At 42.8% G+C, this 21,752-nt stretch overlaps 1 protein-coding gene, 1 long non-coding RNA gene, 1 other non-coding gene and 1 pseudogene across 4 annotated transcripts; 1 reads left to right on the top strand and 3 right to left on the bottom strand.

Moving 5' to 3' along the window:
* Positions 1 to 438: 438 nt before the first annotated feature.
* FUCA2 (alpha-L-fucosidase 2) lies at positions 439 to 20,752 on the bottom strand. 2 transcript variants are annotated; one of them, XM_058735505.1, is made up of 7 exons: positions 20,437 to 20,751; positions 16,930 to 17,117; positions 13,343 to 13,682; positions 10,395 to 10,605; positions 9,963 to 10,150; positions 3,517 to 3,625; positions 439 to 1,291 (listed from the first exon to the last, which is right to left on the bottom strand). In XM_058735505.1, the coding sequence occupies exons 1-7, from the start codon at positions 20,667 to 20,669 to the stop codon at positions 1,151 to 1,153; spliced, it is 1,410 nt and encodes a 469-aa protein (XP_058591488.1). In that variant the 5' UTR covers positions 20,670 to 20,751; the 3' UTR covers positions 439 to 1,150. The 2 variants fall into 2 exon arrangements, with proteins under 2 accessions (XP_058591488.1, XP_058591489.1); XM_058735506.1 differs by lacking the exon at positions 439 to 1,291 and adding an exon at positions 1,333 to 1,486 and having other exon boundaries at positions 20,437 to 20,752.
* On the bottom strand, positions 12,119 to 13,331 carry LOC131514983 (uncharacterized). Its single transcript, XR_009263374.1, has 2 exons — positions 13,198 to 13,331; positions 12,119 to 12,967 (listed from the first exon to the last, which is right to left on the bottom strand). It is a non-coding gene; the product is annotated as an uncharacterized LOC131514983 (long non-coding RNA).
* Positions 14,381 to 15,132, top strand: LOC131514873 (ceramide glucosyltransferase-like; annotated as a pseudogene).
* LOC131515629 (U6atac minor spliceosomal RNA) lies at positions 17,561 to 17,686 on the bottom strand. Its single transcript, XR_009263683.1, has one exon. It is a non-coding gene; the product is annotated as a U6atac minor spliceosomal RNA (small nuclear RNA).
* Positions 20,753 to 21,752: the final 1,000 nt, after the last annotated feature.

The raw sequence follows: 21,752 nt of genomic DNA on the forward strand, positions 1-21,752 counted from the left end.
CTGAACTGTCAGCACAGAGCCCAACACGGGGCTTGAAGTGCAAGATTATGACCTGAGCTGAGGTCGGCAGCTTAACCGTCTGAGCCACCCAGGCACCCCTAGTATGTTTTAAAATACCTACAGTAAACCTATATCAGTTTTATTACCAAGAGGGAAAAAAAACTTTATTTTTATTTTTTTATTTTAACGTTTTATTTATTTTTGAGACAGAGAGAGACAGAGCATGAACAGGGGAGGGTCACAGAGAGAAAGGGAGACACAGAATCTGAAACAGGCTCCAGGCTCTGAGCTGTCAGCACAGAGCCCGACGCGGGGCTCGAACTCACAGACCGCGAGATCATGACCTGAGCCGGAGTTGGCCGCTTAACCGACTGAGCCACCCAGGCACCCCGAAAAAAAACTTTTTTATGAAAAGACAATTACTATGAGCACTGGAAGTATGTATTAGGCCAAATTTATTATATCTCTGCCACCTGTATTAGTCTGCTAGGGCCACCATAACAAAATACTACAGACTGGGTGGCTTAAAGCACAGTAATTTATTTTCTTACAATCCTGAAAGCTGAGAGCCCAGTGTGTCTGCAGGTTGGGTTTGTCTCAAGGCCTCTCTCCTTGGCTGGCCGATGGTGCTTCTCCCCGTGTCCTCACATGGCCTTTCCTCTGTGTGCTTGCATCAGTGGCATCTCTTTCTCTTCTCATAAAGACGCCAGTCGTATAGATTAGGCTCTTACTCTTACGACTTTATTTAACCTTAGTTACCTCTTCAAAGGCTCTGTCTTCAAATACAGTCACATTGAGGGCTAGGGCTTCAACATAGGAATCTGAGACACACTTCAGGAGACATAATTCAGTCCTTACCACCACCAGTTCCTAGCTACCATAAAACAAAAATTTCCACCTCTTAATCACACATGGAAATAAATTCAATGTGAAGAGACTTCAATGGCAAAGTACACTGGAGAGGTAAAACAATTACATGGGTAATTTAGGAACAAACATAAGCAGTAAGAGGGGAAAGGGCCTGAATTGCCTAAATATTTGACTTTCCTTGACCAATTTTACATTTGCTTTCTCCATATACTACAATTATAGAAACCTGATTATTTTCTAGTCTTCAATGTACCCGCAGCATGAACTACTCTGCTGAAAATTAGATCACATTAGTTAGTGCTAGAGCCCAGCCCCATTTACAGGGCATCTGATCAAAGGTTAGACGTGGCAGTTCTACCAGTATGCCATTTGGCTTCAAAGACGTCCAGTTAAGTGGCTGTCCGTGTCCCAGTAGTTTAATCTGAAATTAAAAACATACACAGAAATGTCTTCACATGTATCTCTTTGACTCACCCACTTTATTGCGAAAGAGTGGCTGGTATTTCTTTAAAACACTGTAGACAAGAAACTCAGCTTTTGCTTTTATTTAGTGGTTCACAAGTTATTTTAACCTTTGGTCCAAATGAGTGCATACATGCCTCTTACTCCTACATTCCTGTCAAGTAAAAGTGTCCAAGAGTTGGAAGAGAAGAACTGTAAAGGCTGAATAGTGTTAGAGTAGGGAAAACACTGAAGAGAGGACCAGGGAAAATGACTCTGGACCAATGTGCCCAATGTAAGACTTGCATAGTTCTTGCATAGAATATCCCTTATCTAGGAAGCTACCCTTTCTCCCCAGGTTTTCCAGTAACTGATCAACAATACATAAGTCTGATCAATTACTACTGTAATTATTTTATATCCTTACTCTTATACTAAATGGGTTTAAATAGGTTTTCTACATGTCTATGGTTATTTTGAACGAGAAAACTTTGCCTATCATGTGGAACAACACAAAAACAAAACCCATGAACTTTTAAGATTACAGTATTAATGGGGCCAGACAAAATACAGATAAAATAAAAAGATGATGTCATACCCAGGCCACTAAGCTGTAATTAAACATCAAATGTGAACTCCCATCTTCCTTTCTGCCAGATCAACCACAGTGTTAGAAATGAAATGTGGACAGGGCGCCTGGGTGGCTCAGTCAGTTAAGTGGCCAACTTCAGCTCAGGTCACGATCTCGCGGTCTGTGAGTTCGAGCCCCGCGTCGGGCTCTGTGCTGACAGCTCAGAGCATGGAGCCTGTTTCGGATTCTGTGTCTCCCTCTCTCTGACCCTCCCCTGTTCATGCTCTGTCTCTCTCTGTCTCAAAAATAAAATAAACGTTAAAAAAAAAAAGAAATGAAATGTGGAAAGATGATACAAGGAGAAGCATACGGACAATCTACGTCCAAGGAAATTGTTTCTTAAAAACAAGCTATAAGGGGCGCCTGGGTGGCGCAGTCGGTTAAGCGTCCGACTTCAGCCAGGTCACGATCTCGCGGTCCGTGAGTTCGAGCCCCGCGTCGGGCTCTGGGCTGATGGCTCGGAGCCTGGAGCCTGTTTCCGATTCTGTGTCTCCCTCTCTCTCTGCCCCTCCCCCGTTCGTGCTCTGTCTCTCTCTGTCCCAAAAGTAAATAAAAAACATTTAAAAAAAAAAAAAAAAAAAACAAGCTATAAAATACGTCAAAATGAACTCAATGCCAGATCTGTTGCCTACAACTGTTAGATTAACTTCCTCCAGATTTTTTTAATGACCTTAAAATAGTACGACTACAACATCTTACTTTTATTCTGATGTATTCTGGGATGGGATGTCTGGGAAAGAACCTGAGTTTGCTTTACTCATTTATTTATTTATAAATTCCAGAATCATTTTGGATGCTTCCAGAACTTGAACAACATAAAATAACCGTAAAAAAGAATATCTATTTTACATTGATACGCATGGAGATAGCTGTATTTTAAGTTTAGTTTTCTGGGAAATGAAAGAAAATTTTCAAAGGTTTGGCCAAACATTGCCACTGATGAAGTTCATTTTAAAATTACAGGTATCCCCTACAGTCAGTGTTATGCCATTTCACTTTTATAAAAGGCCTAGAGTAGTACCTATTTTGTAACTGAAAGAAATCTAAAGAGGACTTTCACTTTTACAAAAAAAAAAGTGAAAAGTAAAAATAGCATTTAGTGTTTGTTTTGCAGAGAGCCGTTTTAGACGCAGTGCACACCCCAACAGCAGCGAGTGGTAACTCCAAGTTCCTTCCTATACTCAGCATTTCAGCATCAAGCCGCCATAGCTTTGAACTGAGTCTGTGAGCATCTGTGCTTTGTCTCCATTCAATTTGTGCATCCATTAGCAAGATGTGTTCTAAGGGATCAGAAGAGCTCTTCTAAGAGAGGTTATTGTGGGGGTCTAGGACTGTTCAAACAAATTTCCACATAAATTAATGGTAATTGCTTCTTTGCTTTACACCATTTCAGCTTATGAAAGATTTCATAGGAATGCTCTGCTTTCGGATGTAGTGGGAGAAAACCCATACTCTCATGAGGTATAAATGGAACATACGTAAGGCTCTCCTTGAAGTTAAAAGTTTCATTCTGTTTTTCCCTAGGATATGCTAGTTAGCAATTTAAAGACTTAATAAAGATAAAATCTCCTTACCTCTGTTGCCCCCAGGGTAGCGATGGGTTGGCCAAGAAACAGATGTCTTGATGTGGGCCATTTAAGATATATGGCGTAGACCAACTTTTGTTTAGGTTTGGATGTGTACCTGGTTAAAAGGAGGAAAAGAGCATAGTGGTATTCCTCATGTGTTAGGTTTGGGATTATTTTTATAGAGATACTTTCATGCAGTAAATATTTACCCATGTCTTCGTTAATAGAAGGAAAAAATAGCTCCATGGTAGAGTAAAAAGCACCCAAAGAGGGTTCCCACTTCCAGTGTGTCTTTGGGGGGCTGGAGAGGGGGTTCCTCACCCCCAACAAGCAATTCTCCAACACCAGCTGGGTGTCCTACAATTCAACTTAATTCTGACACTATCTACGTGGAGATGGTGTCAGATTCCACAGGTCAAGGATTCAGTCCTACAAGACTGCTTGCCTGCACTACTCAACTTCAGACACCAATCACAAGTCCAAGGTATCACCTGGTCTTCTAACCCACCAGCTATAGATGGGAGGTTCCAACAACCTTTTCCCTGGGTTCAATTAATTTTCTACAGCAGCTCACAAAACTCACACAAACATTTTACTTACTGGCAGACCAGTCTATTATAACAGGATAAAACTCAGGAACAGCCGAAGGGAAGAGACGCATAGGGCAAGGTATGGGGAAAGGGCATGGAGCTTCCATGAACTTTCCAGGCACACCCCTCTCCCAACAACGCTGAAGCTCTCCAAACCCCATGCTTTTGGGTTTTATGGAGGCTTCATTACATGGTTATGATTGATTAAATCACTAGTCATTGGCGACTGATTCAACCTTCAGCCTCTCTCCTCCTGGAGGGAGGGACTGAAAGTCTCCAGGCAACCAGCCTCACCCTTGGTGAAGTGGAAAAGTCACCTCATTAACATAACAAAAAACATCTGTATAGTTCTCATCACTCAGGAGATTCCAAGAGTTTAAGGAGTTCTGTGCCAGAAATGGAGACAAGACCAAATATATACTTGTTATCATAAATCATAATATCATAGCACCTCCCTCCCCCACTTCCCCTATACCAAAAAGAACAGAGACTTCTCTTTTTTTTTTTTAACGTTTATTTATTTTTGAGACAGAGACAGAGCATGAACGGGGGAGGGGCAGAGAGAGAGGGAGACACAGAATCGGAAGCAGACTCCAGGCTCTGAGCCATCAGCCCAGAGCCAGACGCGGGGCTCAAACTCACGGACTGCGAGATCGTGACCTGAGCTGAAGTCGGATGCTTAATTGACTGAGCCACCCAGGCGCCCCAGAGACTTTTCTAATATTACTCTTCATCAGACTGTTCCCATGGAGTTGGAAATAGGAGGGAATTATGAGCAAAGAAGGTAAGACGCAGGAGTAAATGGCTTTCCACCTGCTGATTCAAATCTTCATACTCCCTCATCAAAAAGTCTGTATGTGTCAATGCTGGGCCAAGTACTGACGCTGGTGTTAGGGATACAACAGAAAGCAAAACACTTAATTCTTATTCTTATGGAACTTAGACTAGAGTGACGAAGACTCTATTCAGTAATCACACAAATAATGTCAAAGTGTGAGTTTTGATAAGCACAATGAAAGAACAGTAAATTGAAAGGTTATAACAAAGGGACCTCTTAGATTAGACCATCAGCGGGGTGCCTGTGTGGCTCGGTCAGTAATGCCTCCAACTCTTGACTTCAGCTCTGTAAGAAATAAGCCCACTGACCGAATCAAAGGACAGGCACAGAGACTCTGAGCACTGTGAAGCGAGGCTTTAATCAACATTCTTGCAAGAGCGGGTGTCTGATGGACAGGCACACTCGGAGCAGTTACAGCAGGCAATTTATCTCCTAGCGTGAAGTCCCTCCCCTGATTCCTCATTTGGCTGAGTACTACAGAGGTTACAGCCTTACCCGGAAGTCAGCTATGCCCACGTAAGGCAAAAACTAGTCTTTTTGTACAAACGTACATTCCTTGAGGTGACGCAGAGACTTCAGTTCTTTGGCACATGCCCATTACAAAACCCGTGAAGACTAAGCCCGCGCAATGGCGAGGGGAAGAAGAATCAGGAAGTGAAGTGAAGTTTGGGACTCCATTGGGGGGGTACATATTTCCAATAGGTTGTAAACCTATTGGTAACTCTATAGCACAGCTTTTATTTGGTATTTCTCAAAACAAATCATTTCATTTACTTCTCATAGGCTCAGGCCATGACCTCACAGTGGTTTTGTGGGTTTGAGCCTTACATTGGGCTCCGTGCTAACAGCGCAGAGCCTGCTTGGAATTCTCTCCCTCTCTCTCTCTGCGCCCTCCCTCACTCGCACTCTATCTTTCTCTCTCAAAATAAATATTTTTTTAAAATGTTTTAAATTAAAAAAAGATTAGACCATGAGCAGAAGCCTAAGAAAATGACATTTCATCTGAGACTTAGAGGATGAATGAGAAAAAAGGAGAAAAGGTAAGAGTAAGCTCTACACAAAACAGAACTCACTCATTCTTAGTTTTTCAACATTTATTGAAATCTTAAAATGCTAATCACTGTTTTAGAGCTGGAGACGCAGCATTGAACACAGTCCCTGTCCTTATGGAGCTTATGTGGTAGTGGAAAAAATTAGAATAAGCACGTGATGATTAAGTTCTATGGGGAAAACTGAAGCCAGGTGAGGACAGAGCATGCAAGGTTGGCAAGGAGGGATGTGGTTGTTATTTTAAATCTAATAGTCCACCTTTGAGGAGGTAGCATTGAGGAGACCTGAAGAATGTGAGGAAGAGCATGTTGAGTATCCAGAGGAAGAGAGAACAGCAAGCAGGAATATGCTTGGCCTGCTGACATGGCAACAAGAAGGGCAGGAGAGAAAGTGAGGGAAAGCATGATGGCGGATAAGATCAGAGACAGCAAGGAGCCAGTTTTTATAGGACCTTAGAAGCCTCTACAAGATCTGGCTCGTTCTCTGAGACCGGAAGCCATTGGAGGAATTTGAGCGTAGTAGTGACATAACCTGGCTTTATTATTTCAAAGGTTTTGTGGCAGAAAGATGAAAGGGGCAAGGATGGATGTAAACAGATCAGTCAAAGAAGCTTATAATCCAGGGGAGACACAATAGAGACTAAAAGAATGAGACATGGTCAGATTCTAGATATACTTCAAAGAGAAAAATGATACTTGCTGATGGATTGGCCGTGAAATATGAAAGGAGAGTTGAAGACTCCCAAGATTTTTGGCCTCACAACCACCTAAAAGGATGAAGCTGTCATTAATTGAGTTTGTGAAGACTGCTTGGAGCTAGTTTAGAGCAAAATTTTAAAATTAGGACCTCAGTTTTAGACATAACAGGTTTAAGGTATTTATACTTCCAAGTGGAGATGTTGACCAGGAAAGCGAATGTAAGTCTGGAGCTCAAGAAAAGGTCGGCACTGAAGAGGTCATCGGTATGGCATCTAAGGCTGTGAAAATGGATGTGACTGCCTGGGGAATAAAGATAAAGAGGAGGAACAGAAGCCCAAGGACTAAGCCCCAGGCACTTCAGGGTATAATGGTTGGGAACTGAGGGTGGAATCAGCAAAAGACACTAGGAAGGAGCAGCCAACAAGCAGAGATGGCGTCAACAGAGTCACATGCTGCCATAAACCCAGAAAACGGACCACGAAGTCACTCTGGATTTGGTGAAGGATGGGTTATGGAGGGCTTGGATAACAGCGATTTTCTGAAGTGTGAGGGCGGAAGCCTGACCAGAGTGGGTGCAAGAGAAAACTGGAGCAAGATATTGAAGATAGCCAGTTTAAAAAAAAAACTTTTAACATGTTTTACTATCAAAGAAATGAGAGAAACGGGGAGGTGGCTGGAAATCTAAGGGTCAAAAGAGTACTTTTTTAGGATGAAAGAAATAACACGTTTGAATGCTGGCAGGAAGGGTCTAATAAAGAGGGAAAGTTGAAGATAAGGAGCAAAGGAGAGAACTGCTAGAAAAATATCCTCGAGTGGATAATTTGGGATGGGACCCAGGACACAAGGGTTGACCTTAAAGCCAAAAGAAAATAATCTGGTATTGTGTGTGTATGTGTGTCTGTGTATTTCTAGTCACATTTTAGCTACCCATGGGCAGGCATGGAATGAGCAGAGCTAAATTTAACCAGAGTTGAGTTTTTAATCAAAGTCAAGTGAGTATGACAGAGAAAGAGTGTATGTCATGGAGTGACAAGCCACAGAATCTGACCTGAATAAGGAAAAGGGCTGAGGAACAGAAAAAAAGTGAGGGGGTCACAGATTGGTATCATCAGTGGATTACAGATCCTTTCAGAAGCCGAAGTGCTATGTGGAGTGAGCTGAAATTTAAAAGGTGGTTGGGAGTGGCTCAGTCGGTTGAGCGTTGGACTTCGGCTCAGGTCATGATCTCACAGTCTGTGAGTTCGAGCCCCGTGTCGGGCTCTGTGCTGACAGCTCAGAGCCTGGAGCCTGCTTCGGATTCTATGTCTCCCTCTCTCTCTGCCCCTCCCCCACTCATGCTCTGTCTCAAAAATAAATAAAAACATTAAAAAAAATTTGTTTTAAAAAGGTGTTTGGGAGACAGCATAATGCTTCAAACTGAGATCATGGAATAAGTGCAATTATTGGTAATACAGGATCTAAGGCATGACCCAGAAAGGAGGTAGCAAAGGTGGAACACACAAGATGCTCAGAAGAGAGAGTACAAGAACTCAGGGGGCGGCAAATTTTTAAAAATGTGAATATAGGTATTCAAATCACTAAGAGTGATGTTAAGAGTAGTTCTGGGGACAGTGATCACGAGCTAGGGCTGAAATCCTGAAGGATTCTAAGGACCTGGGAGTCTACAGATGACTGGGGCAAGGACAGCAGCGTGCCTGGTAGGCTGAAGAACTCCTGCTGTGAGGGGGGAGCAGGGCCACATGGGGTTTGGGGTTGGTGCGGTCAGCAGGAGGCAGACAAGGGGGCTTCACGGACCTTATTAAATATTTTGGCTGTTATTTTTATTTATTGAGATAAAATTTCATGGAATAATAGTTGATGATTGTGAAATCCATGACCAGACCCCCTTGTCAAATATATGCCCAGATGCAAATCCCAAAACCAGATTTAAACTAGTCTCTGTAAAATGAAGGACTGGTACTGGGTTCCAACTATGGCTTCTCCCACACATTCTAAAATTCTACAATGAGTTGCTTCTGTCTAGATTGCTTTACTTTATTTTCTTCGATGAGTTGACAATTAGTTTTAAGTCATAAGTAAAGTCAAAGAAGATTTAGTCTAATTTTTGGTTTATACTTGATCAAGTTGTATTCACCTGGTGACAACAACGGGTGAATTTTTAGAGCTTCCCTATACTGCTCTTATTTATATGCGTTAAGACCCAACATTCAGGAACCATCATATTTGCAGAATGTGATTCAGATACTCATTGGCATGTGGTACCTTCCAAAGTGCAGACATAAGCAAAGCTTTTAAAGAAGATTCTAGTTAAGAGAAAAATAAGCAAGTTAAAATAATTAAATTTTTTTTTTCAGTTTGTTTATTTGAGAGAGACAGAGGCAGCATGAGTGCGGGAGGGACAGAGAGAGGACAGAGAGAAAAATCCCAAGCAGGCTCCCCGTGGACAGCGCAGAGCCTGATGCGGGCTCGAACTCATGAAACCGCGAGATCATGACCTGTGCCAAAACCAAGAGTCAGACGCTGAACTGACTGAGCCGCCCACGTGCCTCTAAAATAATTAATTATAAAGAAATTTTAGGTTTAGGGGCACCTGGGTGGCTCGGCTGGTTAGTCACCTGACTTCGGCCCAGGTCATGATCTCACACTTCGTGAGTTGGAGGCCCACATGGGGTAGTGGGCTATCAACACAGTGCCTGCTTCGGATCCTCTGTCTCCCTCTCTCTTTGCCCCTCCCCTGCTCGTGCTCTCTCTCCCTCAAAAATAAGTAAACATTTTTTTAAAAACTTAAAAATAAACTTCAGGTTTAGATTTATTAGAATAATATCAACAAATTATCAGTTTTTTATCAATTAAAATAATGCTGTTATTTGGGCTGATTTTAAATTTTTTTTTTTTTTGGCACCTCTTCCTTGTTAATTTCATATGATGGAACATCTGCAGAAATAAGAATTAAATGACTAAATCAAAGTCTTCCTTTCGGATTAACCACTCAGCATCTTTCATTTTTCTGAATGGCTTATGATTTTTATAAGAGCTGACTATTTTTCACTAAAATTTGCCCACTCTTAGGAAGTTTCTAGATAGGATTTAAGCTTGACTGGATAAACAATAAGTGTTCAAACACATGCTGATTTCTTCTAGAGTAAATAACTTGGAAAGTGCTTTGTATAACAGGCATGCATCCAATTTCCTTTTTATCCTACTTTTCTCTTTGTATCTCAGAAATTTTAAATGCTTTCCTCCATCAAATAGTACTTGGTAACAAGAATAACTTACCACACGTCTGGGGTGACGTCACTCTGGGACTTCCAAGGGTAGGTTTCATAAATAGCTTCTCCATTGACTTTTAGCCAGGTCCCCATTTGCCTCAGTCGCTCCTCAAAAATTACAGGAATTGTGCCATCATATGTGGGCCCAATATTCATCAAAAGATTTCCTCCACATGAAACTGTCTCTACAAGTTCCTAAAAAATTAAGAATAAAGTTCTTGGGGAGATGAAACGATTCCATTGCCAATGTGTTAATAATATGTTGTATTTGTGTGCTTACACACTCATATGTAACCACTGTTCAGAAGAACAAACACAGCAAATAGAATAATGTCCTGTGTTTACAGGCCCCTGAGCTCTACAAATTATGCAAAGTAATTCTCACACATCCACACAATTGAGAATATTACCTTAATAGTCACCTAACATTTTACTGTACCTTCACTAGTTCTTCGATTGTAAGATAGTCACTGAGTCTGGCATCTCTCCTGTAACCCCAGGAAAACTTGTCTATTGTCATGCAATTTTCCCATTTATGAGGCAGAAGATGTCCTGGGTGGTAACGATCACTGCAGGTGTAATAGCCGCCATGCTTACAGATGGTACCGAATCCCCAACGGTCATTGGTGACGACTGTGTCCCGAACGGGGCTGAAATATAATTTTTTTTAATAAAAAATAAAACATTTTACATGAAAGGAAATGTCCCTGAAAAGAAGTCTAACTGAAATCCACTCCTGAAAAATCATCATAGCATACTAGCATAATGCAAAGCCCATAGTTTTGAAGTCAGACCTGGGTTGGTTGCAATCCTGGCTCGGTCACTTTCTAAGCTCCCCGCCCCAGAGTCAGTGACCTAACTCCTCTGAATAATCTCCTCATCTGTTATTAGATCAGAAATAATTTATGTAGGGGTGCTGGGGTGGCTCAGTCAGTTAAGTGTCCGACTTTGGCTCAGATCATGGTCTGGCAGTTTGTGGGTTTGAGGCCCACATCAGCTCAGACTCTGGAGCCTGCTTCAGATCCTGTGTCTCCCTCTCTCTCTACCCCTCCCCCACTCACGCTGTCTCTCAAAAATGAATAAACGTTAAAAAAAATTTTTTAAAGAGAGAATTTATGTAAAACACCTAGTCCTAGCCCAGTACCCAGCACATACAGCACTGAAGAGTATCACACTGTTATCTGAAGCTCCTTCTCCCATGTATTATGAATGATAGCCAGAATTGAGTTTACACTCAAAAAAAATAAAAAAAGGGGGGGACTTCTGGGTGGCTCAGTTGGTTGAGCATCCGACTTTGGCTCAAGTCACCATCTCACGGCTCGTGGGAACGAGCCCTGCGTCGGGCTCTGTGCTGACAGCTCAGAGCCTGGAGCCTGCTTCAGATACTATCTCCCTCTCTGTTCCTCCCCAGCTCGCACTGTCTCTCTCTCTCAAAAATAAACATTAAAAAAAATTTTTTAAAAACATTCTTCTCACCTATAACTGAATATAGCCTTTCTATTACAATTGTGCCTGATGTTGAAAATCTCTGGGAACGTAGTATTCAATTGTGTATATAAACCACAATTTCTTTATCCATTCATCAGTTGATGGACATTTAGGCTCTTTCCATAATTTGGCTATTGTTGAGAGTGCTGCTATAAACATTGGGGTACAAGTGCCCCTATGCATCAGTACTCCTGTATCCCTTGGATAAATTCCTAGCAGTGCTATTGCTGGGTCATAGGGTAGGTCTATTTTTAGTTTTCTGAGGAACCTCCACACTGCTTTCCAGAGCGGCTGCACCAATTTGCATTCCCACCAACAGGAGAGTGTGATGCTAAGTGAAATAAGCCATACAGAGAAAGACAGATACCATATGGTTTCACTCTTATGTGGATCCTGAGAAACGTAACAGAAACCCATGGGGGAGGGGAAGGAAAAAAAAAAAAGAGGTTAGAGTGGGAGAGAGCCAAAGCATAAGAGACTCTTAAAAACTGAGAACAAAGTGAGGGTTGATGGGGGGTGGGAAGGAGGGTAGGGTGGGTGATGGGTATTGAGGAGGGCACCTTTTGGGATGAGCACTGGGTGTTGTATGGAAACCAATTTGACAGTAAATTTCATATATTAAATAAATAAATAAATAAATAAACATTTAAAAATAAATAAAGAAAAAAGAAAAAAGAAAATCTCTGGGAAGTTAACTTGCCATCACTGTGGCATGAAATAATCCCCACAATGATATTATCATGATTTACAAATTGAAGTGGATGGTTCCCAGTCTTTCCCCTTGGACATACCTGGGCAGACTGCTGCCTTAAGTATCAAGAGCTCTCCAGAGTATCTGTATGCACACCCCTTGTGTGTCCAGGGAACACAAGTACAACACTCCCTGATTTCATACCACAACACCGAGTATTATCTAGTTACAAATATAAATTTGGTCACAAGGTTCAAGCCTAACAGGAGCTCAGCCAGAACCCCCTGTTCTAATGGGGCAGTCTGGAACATGCTAGAAAGCAACAGGTGGTGCTGATGCAGGAAAAGAGGAGGCAGACAAGGGTGACAGTGACTGAGCAGCAAAGATATCAAAGGAGAAGATGAAAAGAATTAGAGGAATTGACAAGCACATAATCACAAACAGTGATGAACTGTTGTCTCAGAAGGGGAAAGGGGGGACCCACAAATTAACATCTTCAAAGTTCTTGATTCTGTGATTTTATCTTTTTTTTTCAGTGATTTCAAATTTTTAGTGGTTTTTAGTGGTTTCAAAATCAGATTTGAGTTGTATTTGGCTCCTGATTTGTAAGTCTTGATTACTGACTGATTACTTTGAGTAAAAATTGATATATCTAGGGGCACCTGGATAGCTCAGTCAGTTAAGTATCTGACTTCGGCTTAGGTCATGATCTCATGGTTTGTGAGTTTGAGCCCCACATTGGGCTCTCTGCTGTCAGCACAGAGCCCACTTCAGATCCTCTGTCCCCCTCTCTCTGCCTCTCTCTTTCTCTCAAAAATAAACATTAAAAAGACCTGGGGCGCCTGGGTGGCTCAGTCAATTAAGCATCCGACTTCAGCTCAGGTCACGATCTCGCGGTCCGTGAGTTCGAGCCCCGCGTCGGGCTCTGGGCTGATGGCTCAGAGCCTGGAGCCTGCTTCTGATTCTGTGTCTCCCTCTCTGCCCCTCCCCCGTTCATGCTCTGTCTCTCTCTGTCTCAAAAATAAATAAAACGTCAAAAAAAATTAAAAAAAAAAAAAAAAACCTGATACATCTAATAAGCGTTATTTACAATGATTTCCCCCTGCCTCACACCATAGATAAGCCCAAAAGGGAATATTTCACAAAGCAAGGGAACACATGTATGAGGGACATTTTGGGTCACCATGGCGATCTAATAGCACATACACCTTTGGTTATACAGCCAGGCTAAGAAGACCGTGCTGTTCCAGTAGTCATCAGGGGCATCTCCATCACCATCCGACCACAGGACCTCCGGCTGATACTTGTTCACTAGCTCGTAGAGTTCTGGCAGCGTCTTAGAAACTGGAAATTGTTGCTGATGGAATGACCTGGACTTATCCTCAAGGAAGAGTGGATGAAACCATTCAAAGAGGGAATAGTACAGTCCAAAGCGAAGGTCAGTCCTGTTCCTAATAGCTGCCTCAAGCTCCTTGACAAGGTCCCTCTTGGGCCCCACATCCACCGCATTCCAGTTCCATGAATGCTCTGAGCCCCACAAGGTAAAGCCTGCACAATTATAGTAAGAGTCTTTGTAAGAACGTGAATCTGCTTTAGGACATTTCCACCTATACAAATACCAAAAGAGTGCATGTGACATACAAAAACTTCTACAACAACTGCTTTGTGGAACTTTTTTTCATGGCACATATTCTGCTTTTATATGAGAAACAAATGAGAATCTAAACCAGGTGGAACCAAGGTTTTTTTAAGTAACATTCTGGGTACCCCTGAAGTCTCCATAATCTCATCTAGCTCCTATATTTTTCCTCATAGAATATAAGCTTCTTGGGGTGGCTCAGTCGGGTAAGAGTCCATCTTTTGATTTCAGCTCGGGTCATGATCTCACAATTCATAAGATTGAGCCCCATATCAGGATTCACATCTGGATTCCCTCTCTCCCTCTCTCTCTCTCTCTCTCTCTCTCTACCTCTCCCCAACTCATGCTTGCTCTCTCTGTCTCAAAATAAATTAATTAATTTTAAAAAAGCTTCTAAAACTGTTCACTCTTGTCAAAGGTGTTTGTGGTAAGCTTCAAAGCAGCAATATTTAAAGTCCTATTCAAAATGTTTCAGATCGACAGGCTCTAACACCAGACAGTACTGAAATCACATGGATCTTCATCACCACCTAAGCTCACATAAAGATCTTCCTGCCTAAGCAACCTCAGTGGGACTTTTTCCAAAAAGCAATGAAAACATCTGAAAATGGGAGTCCTAGAAAGTTTACAAATGTCGGCTTCAGTATCTGTCCTCACAGTATGATTAAAAGTATTTTGTTTTGCCCTGTGTAGCAGACAGACAGGGCTTTGCTGCCACATCAGAACAGGTATATTTTGGAACTTCCCATACAAGGTGCTATGTCTCTGCCAATGTGACTGGCTTCAAATGTGCGACAGGAATGTCTTGTTCAATGAGAAAGGATGTGTTAGATCAAGCAGAAGGGCTTATAGCTTTTCCTCAATACATTGCTGAAGATTACTTGATGGCCAAAGCCATAGCTGACCGAGGTTGGAAGTTTGCAAAGTCCACTCAGGTTGCAATGCAAAACTCTGGCTCTTACTCAATTTCCCAGTTTCAATCCAGAATGATCAGATGGACCAAACTGCAAACTAACGTGCTTCCTGCTACAGTAATTCATGAGCCAATTTCGGAGTGTTTTGTTGCCAGTTTAATTATTGGATGGGCAGCCCACCATGTATTCAGATGGGATATTATGGTGTTTTCAAGTGTCATTGCCTGGCATGGTTTACATCTGACTACATTCAACTCAGGGTATCCAGGGTGTCACACAGTGTTTTTCAAAACTCGATTATGCAGTAGCCTGGTTCATCTGTGAATCCATGACAATATACACTTTTTTTTTTTTGTCGGCATTATGGGACCCTACTATAAGCTGGAGAACTGATTGCTACAGATTGCACTGTAGAGGCACAGCAGAGGAGTTTCTAGATGTATAACTATAGCTTTGTGACTGTACATAAAGGAAAAAAGAGAAGTATTATAAATTATGTTTATATAAATGCTTTGAAAGATCTAAAAAAGACGCTATTTTTGTTTTGTTTTTAAAACAAAATGTTTTAAAACAAAATGCACACTATGTAATTCTTTGTGCCATACGGCTTAGAGGGTTCCTAGACATCAGGAAATCAACAACATGTTCACAAGCAAATACACTTTCTAAATACCCACCTCCGTAGAAGAAACATCTATAGGAGAAAATCATTAAGCCACTTGAATGTGGCCAAAGGGAAAAGTATTCTAAGATAATTACAGATTTTTGGTTTTGGTTCTTCCCTCTTATTTCCCTCCCCACCCCTGTGGAAAATACTGAGGCATAATTTCTTATGCCAAGGCAAAAATGGTCATAGCAAAGGCAATCATCAAATGAATTAACATGTGGTTGGGACAGTAACAATTTGTTGACGCTTCCTTGATCTTTTGGATACTGGAATGGTAATGGGTGGAAACTATCCTATTAATGTAAGACCACTGTGATGGATAATTTTATGTGTCAACTTGACTGGACCACAGGGTCATGACCTGAGACAAAATCAAGAGTTGTACACTTAGCAGACTGAGCCACACAGGTACCCCGAGATTAACATCTAAATAGGTAGACTGATTTAAAAAATTAATTAAAAAAAGAAAAATAGGGGCGCCCTCATGGCTCAGTCATTTGAGTGTCCAACTTCAGCTCAGGTCATGATTTCATGGTTCATGGGTTCAAGTCCTGCGTCCAGCTCTGTGCTGACAGCTCAGAGCCTGGAGCCTGCTTTGGATTCTGTGTCTCCCTCTCTCTCTGCCCCTGCCCTGATTGCATTCTCTCTCTCTCTCTCTCTCTCAAAATAAAATAAAATATTAATAAAAAATGTAAATAGACTGAGCAAAGCAGATTGCTCTCCCCAGTGTGGGTGGGCCTCAGCCAATCCATTAAAGACCTAAACAGAATAAGAGGCTAGGTAAGAATTCCCTCTCAGCCTGTCTGAGCTCACACCTTCTCCTGCCTTTGGACTCAGACTACAACTATACCACCGGCTCTCCTGGGTCCAGACTTCTCAGCCTCCGTAACTAGAGGAGCCAGTTTCTTCTAACAAATCTCTTTTTATATATCAGACTTCCAATTGGTTCTGTTTCTCTGAAGAACCTTGACTCATACACCGTGTTTCCTTTCAGATAGTCTTCCACCATCTCTGTCATTTATGGGCACCATTACAGTTCCATAATCCTTTTCCCTCCAGGTGACCTGTGTCGCTTTCGTCACCAACAAATTGCCCACCATTTGGCTATCTAAGAGTTGGCCAAAAGTGCAGCAAGGTGTTGGTAATGACACAAGACTACAGCAGTACAATCCCCATGGTGGTGGAGCCTTCCCAGAATGCATTACAGAGGTGCGGTGAAAGGGAAGAAGGCAAATTTAATCAAAAATTTTGTGCTGCGATGCACATCTCACTTCAAATAGCTTCAAAAGACATCTTGGAAATACTTTTAAATATGCACATAACAAAATACGATCATTTTCCTTTCTTTGTGTGGTTTTTATGTGTGTGTGTGTGGGGGGTATGATCTTTCTATAAACCCAATGCCTCTCAACTGGATGAAATATATGATCCCTTAAATTACAGGCAAATGTCAGTAGCCACTTGACTACTGCTCCTAAAACTGATTTGATGTGTTTTAGTTTCTTCTTCCAAAAGAACTACTTACTCTACATTTCATAACTATCACCAGTGTTTGTAAATGTTACACTTCTTTACCTTCATGATGTTTGGAAGTTAAGACAGTGTATTTGGCACCAGAAGCCTGAAAAACATCTGCCCAGTAGCTCGCATTAAAAAACCGTGCTGTAAATAGTGGTCCAAAATCCTCATATTTGAAATCAGGACGGTAATTATCTTCCATAAACTTCACATACATCGGTATCTTTTTCTCTTGCCAATACCACCTAAAGGAAGGAGGAGAGAACACATAAATAGCATACGCATAAACCCAGCTCCCTTTACTGATTCCCCCTTACTCGAGTGTTACCCAGATTCTTTCTCCCTTCCCCATCAGTTTGACTTTGCCTTAAAGAAAGCTTATGTAAACTTTCTGCATTTTTCACCTGCCCCTCTGTGAAATCCCCTCGGCTCATAAATTAGAACATTCTAGACAACCCGGCCACCTATTTGCTCTTAATTCTTCATTATTTATTTATTTATTTATAGACAGGAAGCAGGATTTATTGGTGGGCATGAATGGGAAAGGGCAGTGCTGAGGTTCTCATGAGTGCAGAGCCTGCCATTTGTCCAAGGGGCCATGATTAGGGATGTATTTGACCCCACAGCCATCTGGGATGAGCCGCTTTTCAGCCACCGTGTCTTCAAATTTGTCCGCATTAAACTTAGTAAGAAACGCTGGTTAGATGCCACGAAGTAGGTGGCAATGCCTTAACCGTATGTGTGTTGTCAGGCCCAAGGGCCTCTTCCATCCTTGTCAAGGGGAGTGCTAACCTTCTCTCCTTTCATACAACACTTAATTCTTCATTTTTAAATCACAAGGTGTAGTCTGTACCTTTAGATAGTTAGTCCTTTGCAACACAAGTGCCAGCCTTCAAGAGGAAGACCACATGCCTAAAACAACATGAATCTTTTGTATTCACCAGCAAAGAACAAGTGGGGGAGTTGGCAACAGTAAAATTAAGAAGATACTGTTATTTTAATATATCGACTCAGCCTTTAAGGATTCCTTGTATGCATTCATTCTGAGCAAGGCCTTCCTGCCTTTGGACAAGGTTGTGTGAAGCAATGCCTGGCTGCCATCCGGTGACATGAAGGGACAAGTCAACAGGCTGAGGACCACAGAAATAGGTTTGTTCTTTGATTGTATCAATGAGACAACTGCCTCTAAGTTTCTCATTATTTGGTGTAATGAGCCCCTATTATTACATCATGTATTTGGGGTTTCTGTACCTTGAAGTGAAAGCTTCCTAACCGATCCATGATGAATTTTTGCTTTTTTTTTTAATTTTTGCCTTTTAAATTGAACTATAAAAGACAAACTGGGACAGTCAGAAAGTTGAACATAGATAAGAGATTTCTACTTTCTCCCAGCACTGTTTAATTTGAGCCTGCATTCTCTACTATAGTCTCGAGTTACTTTTCAAATTTCATACTAATAGAGGTGAAAAGAGGCACTTACTGTAAAGAGTCCATCATTTATATCTGGATTTGAATTGCCATTAAGGACAGTTCAGATATATTCATCTCTACCATTGACTGTCCAGAGTCAAATTGGAGGGCAGAGCAGAGGTTTAGAGGGAACACAAAGGGAAACCATAGGTAATTAAAGAATCTTCTACAGGCTTAATGTACTTCCAGACCATCCGAAATATATTCTAGTTAGGTTTCTTTTTTTTGTTTTTAATGTTTATTCATTTTTGAGACAGAGCACAAGCGGGGGAGGGGCAGGGAGAGAGGGAGACACAGAACCTGAAACCTGAGCCGTCAGCACAGAGCCTGACACAGGGCTCGAACTCACACACCATGAGATCATGACCTGAGCTGAAGTTGGTCCTTTAACCGACTGAGCCATCCAGCTGCCCCACATTCTAGTTAGTTTTATATGAGCAGTATCTTTATTCTTCTAAGTCAAAACAAACAATTCTGTGTGTGTTTGTAGCAAATGAAAAGTTAACCACTGCAAAGAGCAATATGACTCAAAACTAGGTATTTTTGGTAGAGCATCAAATCCTCTTCCAGCACCAGATATATATTTACCAAACACTCCTGGGTGAACAAAATGATAAAGTATAAATTATTACATCTTAATATGAGAGGAAGAAAATAGGTTAGTTTATACTAATCTGAAACATTTCAAAAATAAACTCAAAATGTCTTACAGCAGAAAACTTACAAAGATATATAATATCCTGAAGTAAATGTATCTGGTAATACACAATATGGGGAAAAGGAGTCCCTTGTTTTACCAGCAGATTTCAAAAGAGTATATGAATAGCACTCTGTAGCTTACAATGTTCTTTTACATCAATCGGCCTAACTTAATAAGAAAGGTTACTGCTTGGGGCGCCTGGTGGCTCAGTCGGTTAAGCCTCTGGCTCTTGATTTCAGCTCAGGTTATGATCTCAGGGTTCATGAGATCAAGCCCCAAGCTGGACTCCGCACTTGCAGGGGGGAGGCTGCTTGGGATTCTGTCTCTCTCTCTTTCTCTCTCTGTCTCTCTCTGCTCTCCGTCTCTCTCTAAGTACACGGAGCAGCACTTAATGCATACTTGTTGAAGTCCTTCAATGAACTGGGGTTCTAATTATTGAGCATTATGAAAAAGCAGCAAAGGAAAAGACTAATAAATAAATAATAAAAGAAAGAAATAAACTTAAAAAGTCAAGCTCTTTGTTGAAAGTGGTACAATGTTAATATAATATATAGTTTATACTCTACTGTACTACATATTGTATATATTAAATTTGATGCATACTAGGTATACAGTATAAAAGAGGTAAATACTCATTTATTTTCTTATGGAATACATTATATATGTGTGCAGCACTTTATGTGTATGTATTTGACAACACTTCTATCTTGAAGAACTTAACACCGAAGTACTTACTCAGGAAAGGTATGTGAAACAGTTCAAAGTTGTAAGAGACGACATGCACATTTTTACATAGATCTCAAGGTAAAATCTAAAGAGCAATTTTTTTTGTGCAGCACTTTTTACAGAATAGTCTATTAATAATAAGGGAGTTTTTTTAGGGTAACATTCGGGAACCTTTTTTTTAAATTCCTAGAGCCACACAGGGTAACATTTTAACATTAAAGGGCCAGTGCCTGTCCGAATGAACGTAACTTTCACATACGCACAATGTGTGTTTTAACCGTGCTGTAGGGCAGAACCGTGTTGGGACCTCGAGTGGGTCTCCACCGACACCACTTCAGGCCCAAGACCCACACAACTGCACGAGGATCTGCCGCTTGAGCGGCCGGCGGTTAGAACGTGATCATTAGGGCTGGGGCCCTGCGACCGCCGAGAAGCCGAGCGGCCGGCGCTGCCCGACGACTCCCGCGGCCGCACGGAGGAAAAGTCCACGTTAGTCCAAGTAGACACAGCGAATTACACAGACAACACCCGGAAGTGCCGCTGCAACGGCGGCGGGCGAAGGGGACCCGGGACCAGGCAAGCAGGCAGGCAGGGGCCGCGGGCTGGGCGGCGGCTGCAGGCCGGAGGCCGAAGGCGGAGTCGGGGCCGACGGAGGGGGGCGCGCTCACCAGAACCACTCGCTCCCGAAACTGGGCACGGAGAACACCCCCCAGTGGACGAAGATGCCGAACTTGGCCTGGTCGAACCAGGCGGGCAGCGGCCGGGCGTCCAGGGACTTCCAGGTGGGGTCGAAGCGCGGCGCGCGGTAGGCGGCGCGGGGTGCGGGCGGCAGCAGCAGCAGCAGGAGCAGCGGGAGCGCCAGCCCGAACGCGGGGAGCGCGGGAGGCGCCGGGGGGCGCATGTCCGCGCGCGGCCCTCCGCACCGTCGGCCGCTCCGCGCGCTCGTTCTTCCGCGGCTCCCGCTAAGTAAGCGCGGCCTCGGTCACCTGACCTCGCTGTCTGGAAGAAGGCGCCCTCCCCACTAGGCGGGGGAGTGGCTGCGGTCCCGGGCGGTCCGCACACCCCAGGAAGGCTGCATCGCTCCAGTGCGAAACTCACGTGGCCAGAAGTAGCCCTCGGCCGGCCCCGAGGCTGCTTAGCTAAGGCTCCTTGGGGGGCTAAGGAGTCAAGCTCAGGGACCTGTGGGATCGCCTATTTGCTGGAAAAGCTCAACCCCCACGGACTTTCCGTGACCGTCCCTGTGGAACCCTGCACGCGGAGGCCGAGGCAGGAACCTCGACAGGGTCATCCAGTGCCTTCCAGGTCCAACCACCAGAAACAATCCGGATCAGTCTCAGCCTCTGATCCACCCCCCAAACTTCTGAGTGTGTTACGGCTGTGGCTGTCAACCTGGAGCCTGTGTCATGTGAAATCCCAACAGTTTCCAGTTCAGTTAGGGGCCCCAGAATTTGCATTTCTAACCCAGTCCTAGATGTTACTGATGTTGCTGGCCCGATCACCAAATTTTGGGAACCACTGCATCCGAGAACAAGGCGCCAGTGGCATGAACGTTTAAGAAATCTGCAGGCTTGGGAAAAGCAGCCCAAAACTTGGAATGATTAATCAAGGGACAACATCACAAGGGATAACATCTCCCTTCCGTAAATGATTTTAGAATAAAACCAGAATCCTTTCTCCTCCTACCCCTCTTAGCCATGAATGGGCCAGTTCAAAAGTCATCTCCTCCCAGCTTTCTGTCACCACCTTCCCTCCCAAATGTTTTACTACTTCCTGTGTGTTAACGTCTTACTCCAACCACTACTATAGGATTCCGTTGATCATTTTGTAATTAGGAGGACACAGATATTCCCCATTAGGCCGTGAGCTTCCAGAGGATGGGTGTGGCAACCATTTCTGTAGTCCTTGAATTTAAAGCAAAGCCTGGGGCCACCTGGGGGGATCAGTGGATTAAGCCTCCAACTTCAGCTCAGGTCACAATCTCATG

Source organism: Neofelis nebulosa, chromosome 6 (assembly GCF_028018385.1).
Source record: "Neofelis nebulosa isolate mNeoNeb1 chromosome 6, mNeoNeb1.pri, whole genome shotgun sequence".
In the NCBI taxonomy this organism is placed as follows: domain Eukaryota; kingdom Metazoa; phylum Chordata; class Mammalia; order Carnivora; family Felidae; genus Neofelis; species Neofelis nebulosa.

What these genes read in the sequence shown, in the direction of transcription:
- FUCA2 (XM_058735505.1), bottom strand. Translation starts at nt 20,669, where the DNA reads ATGCGCCCCCCGGCGCCTCCCGCGCTCCCCGCGTTCGGGCTGGCGCTC. An exon ending in TTCGGGAGCGAGTGGTTCTG is followed by an intron (nt 17,118 to 20,436) that starts GTGAGCGCGCCC and finishes TCCTTCCTTTAG; the next exon opens with GTGGTATTGGCAAGAGAAAA. An exon ending in CTACCCTGGGGGCAACAGAG is followed by an intron (nt 1,292 to 3,516) that starts GTAAGGAGATTT and finishes TTTTAATTTCAG; the next exon opens with ATTAAACTACTGGGACACGG.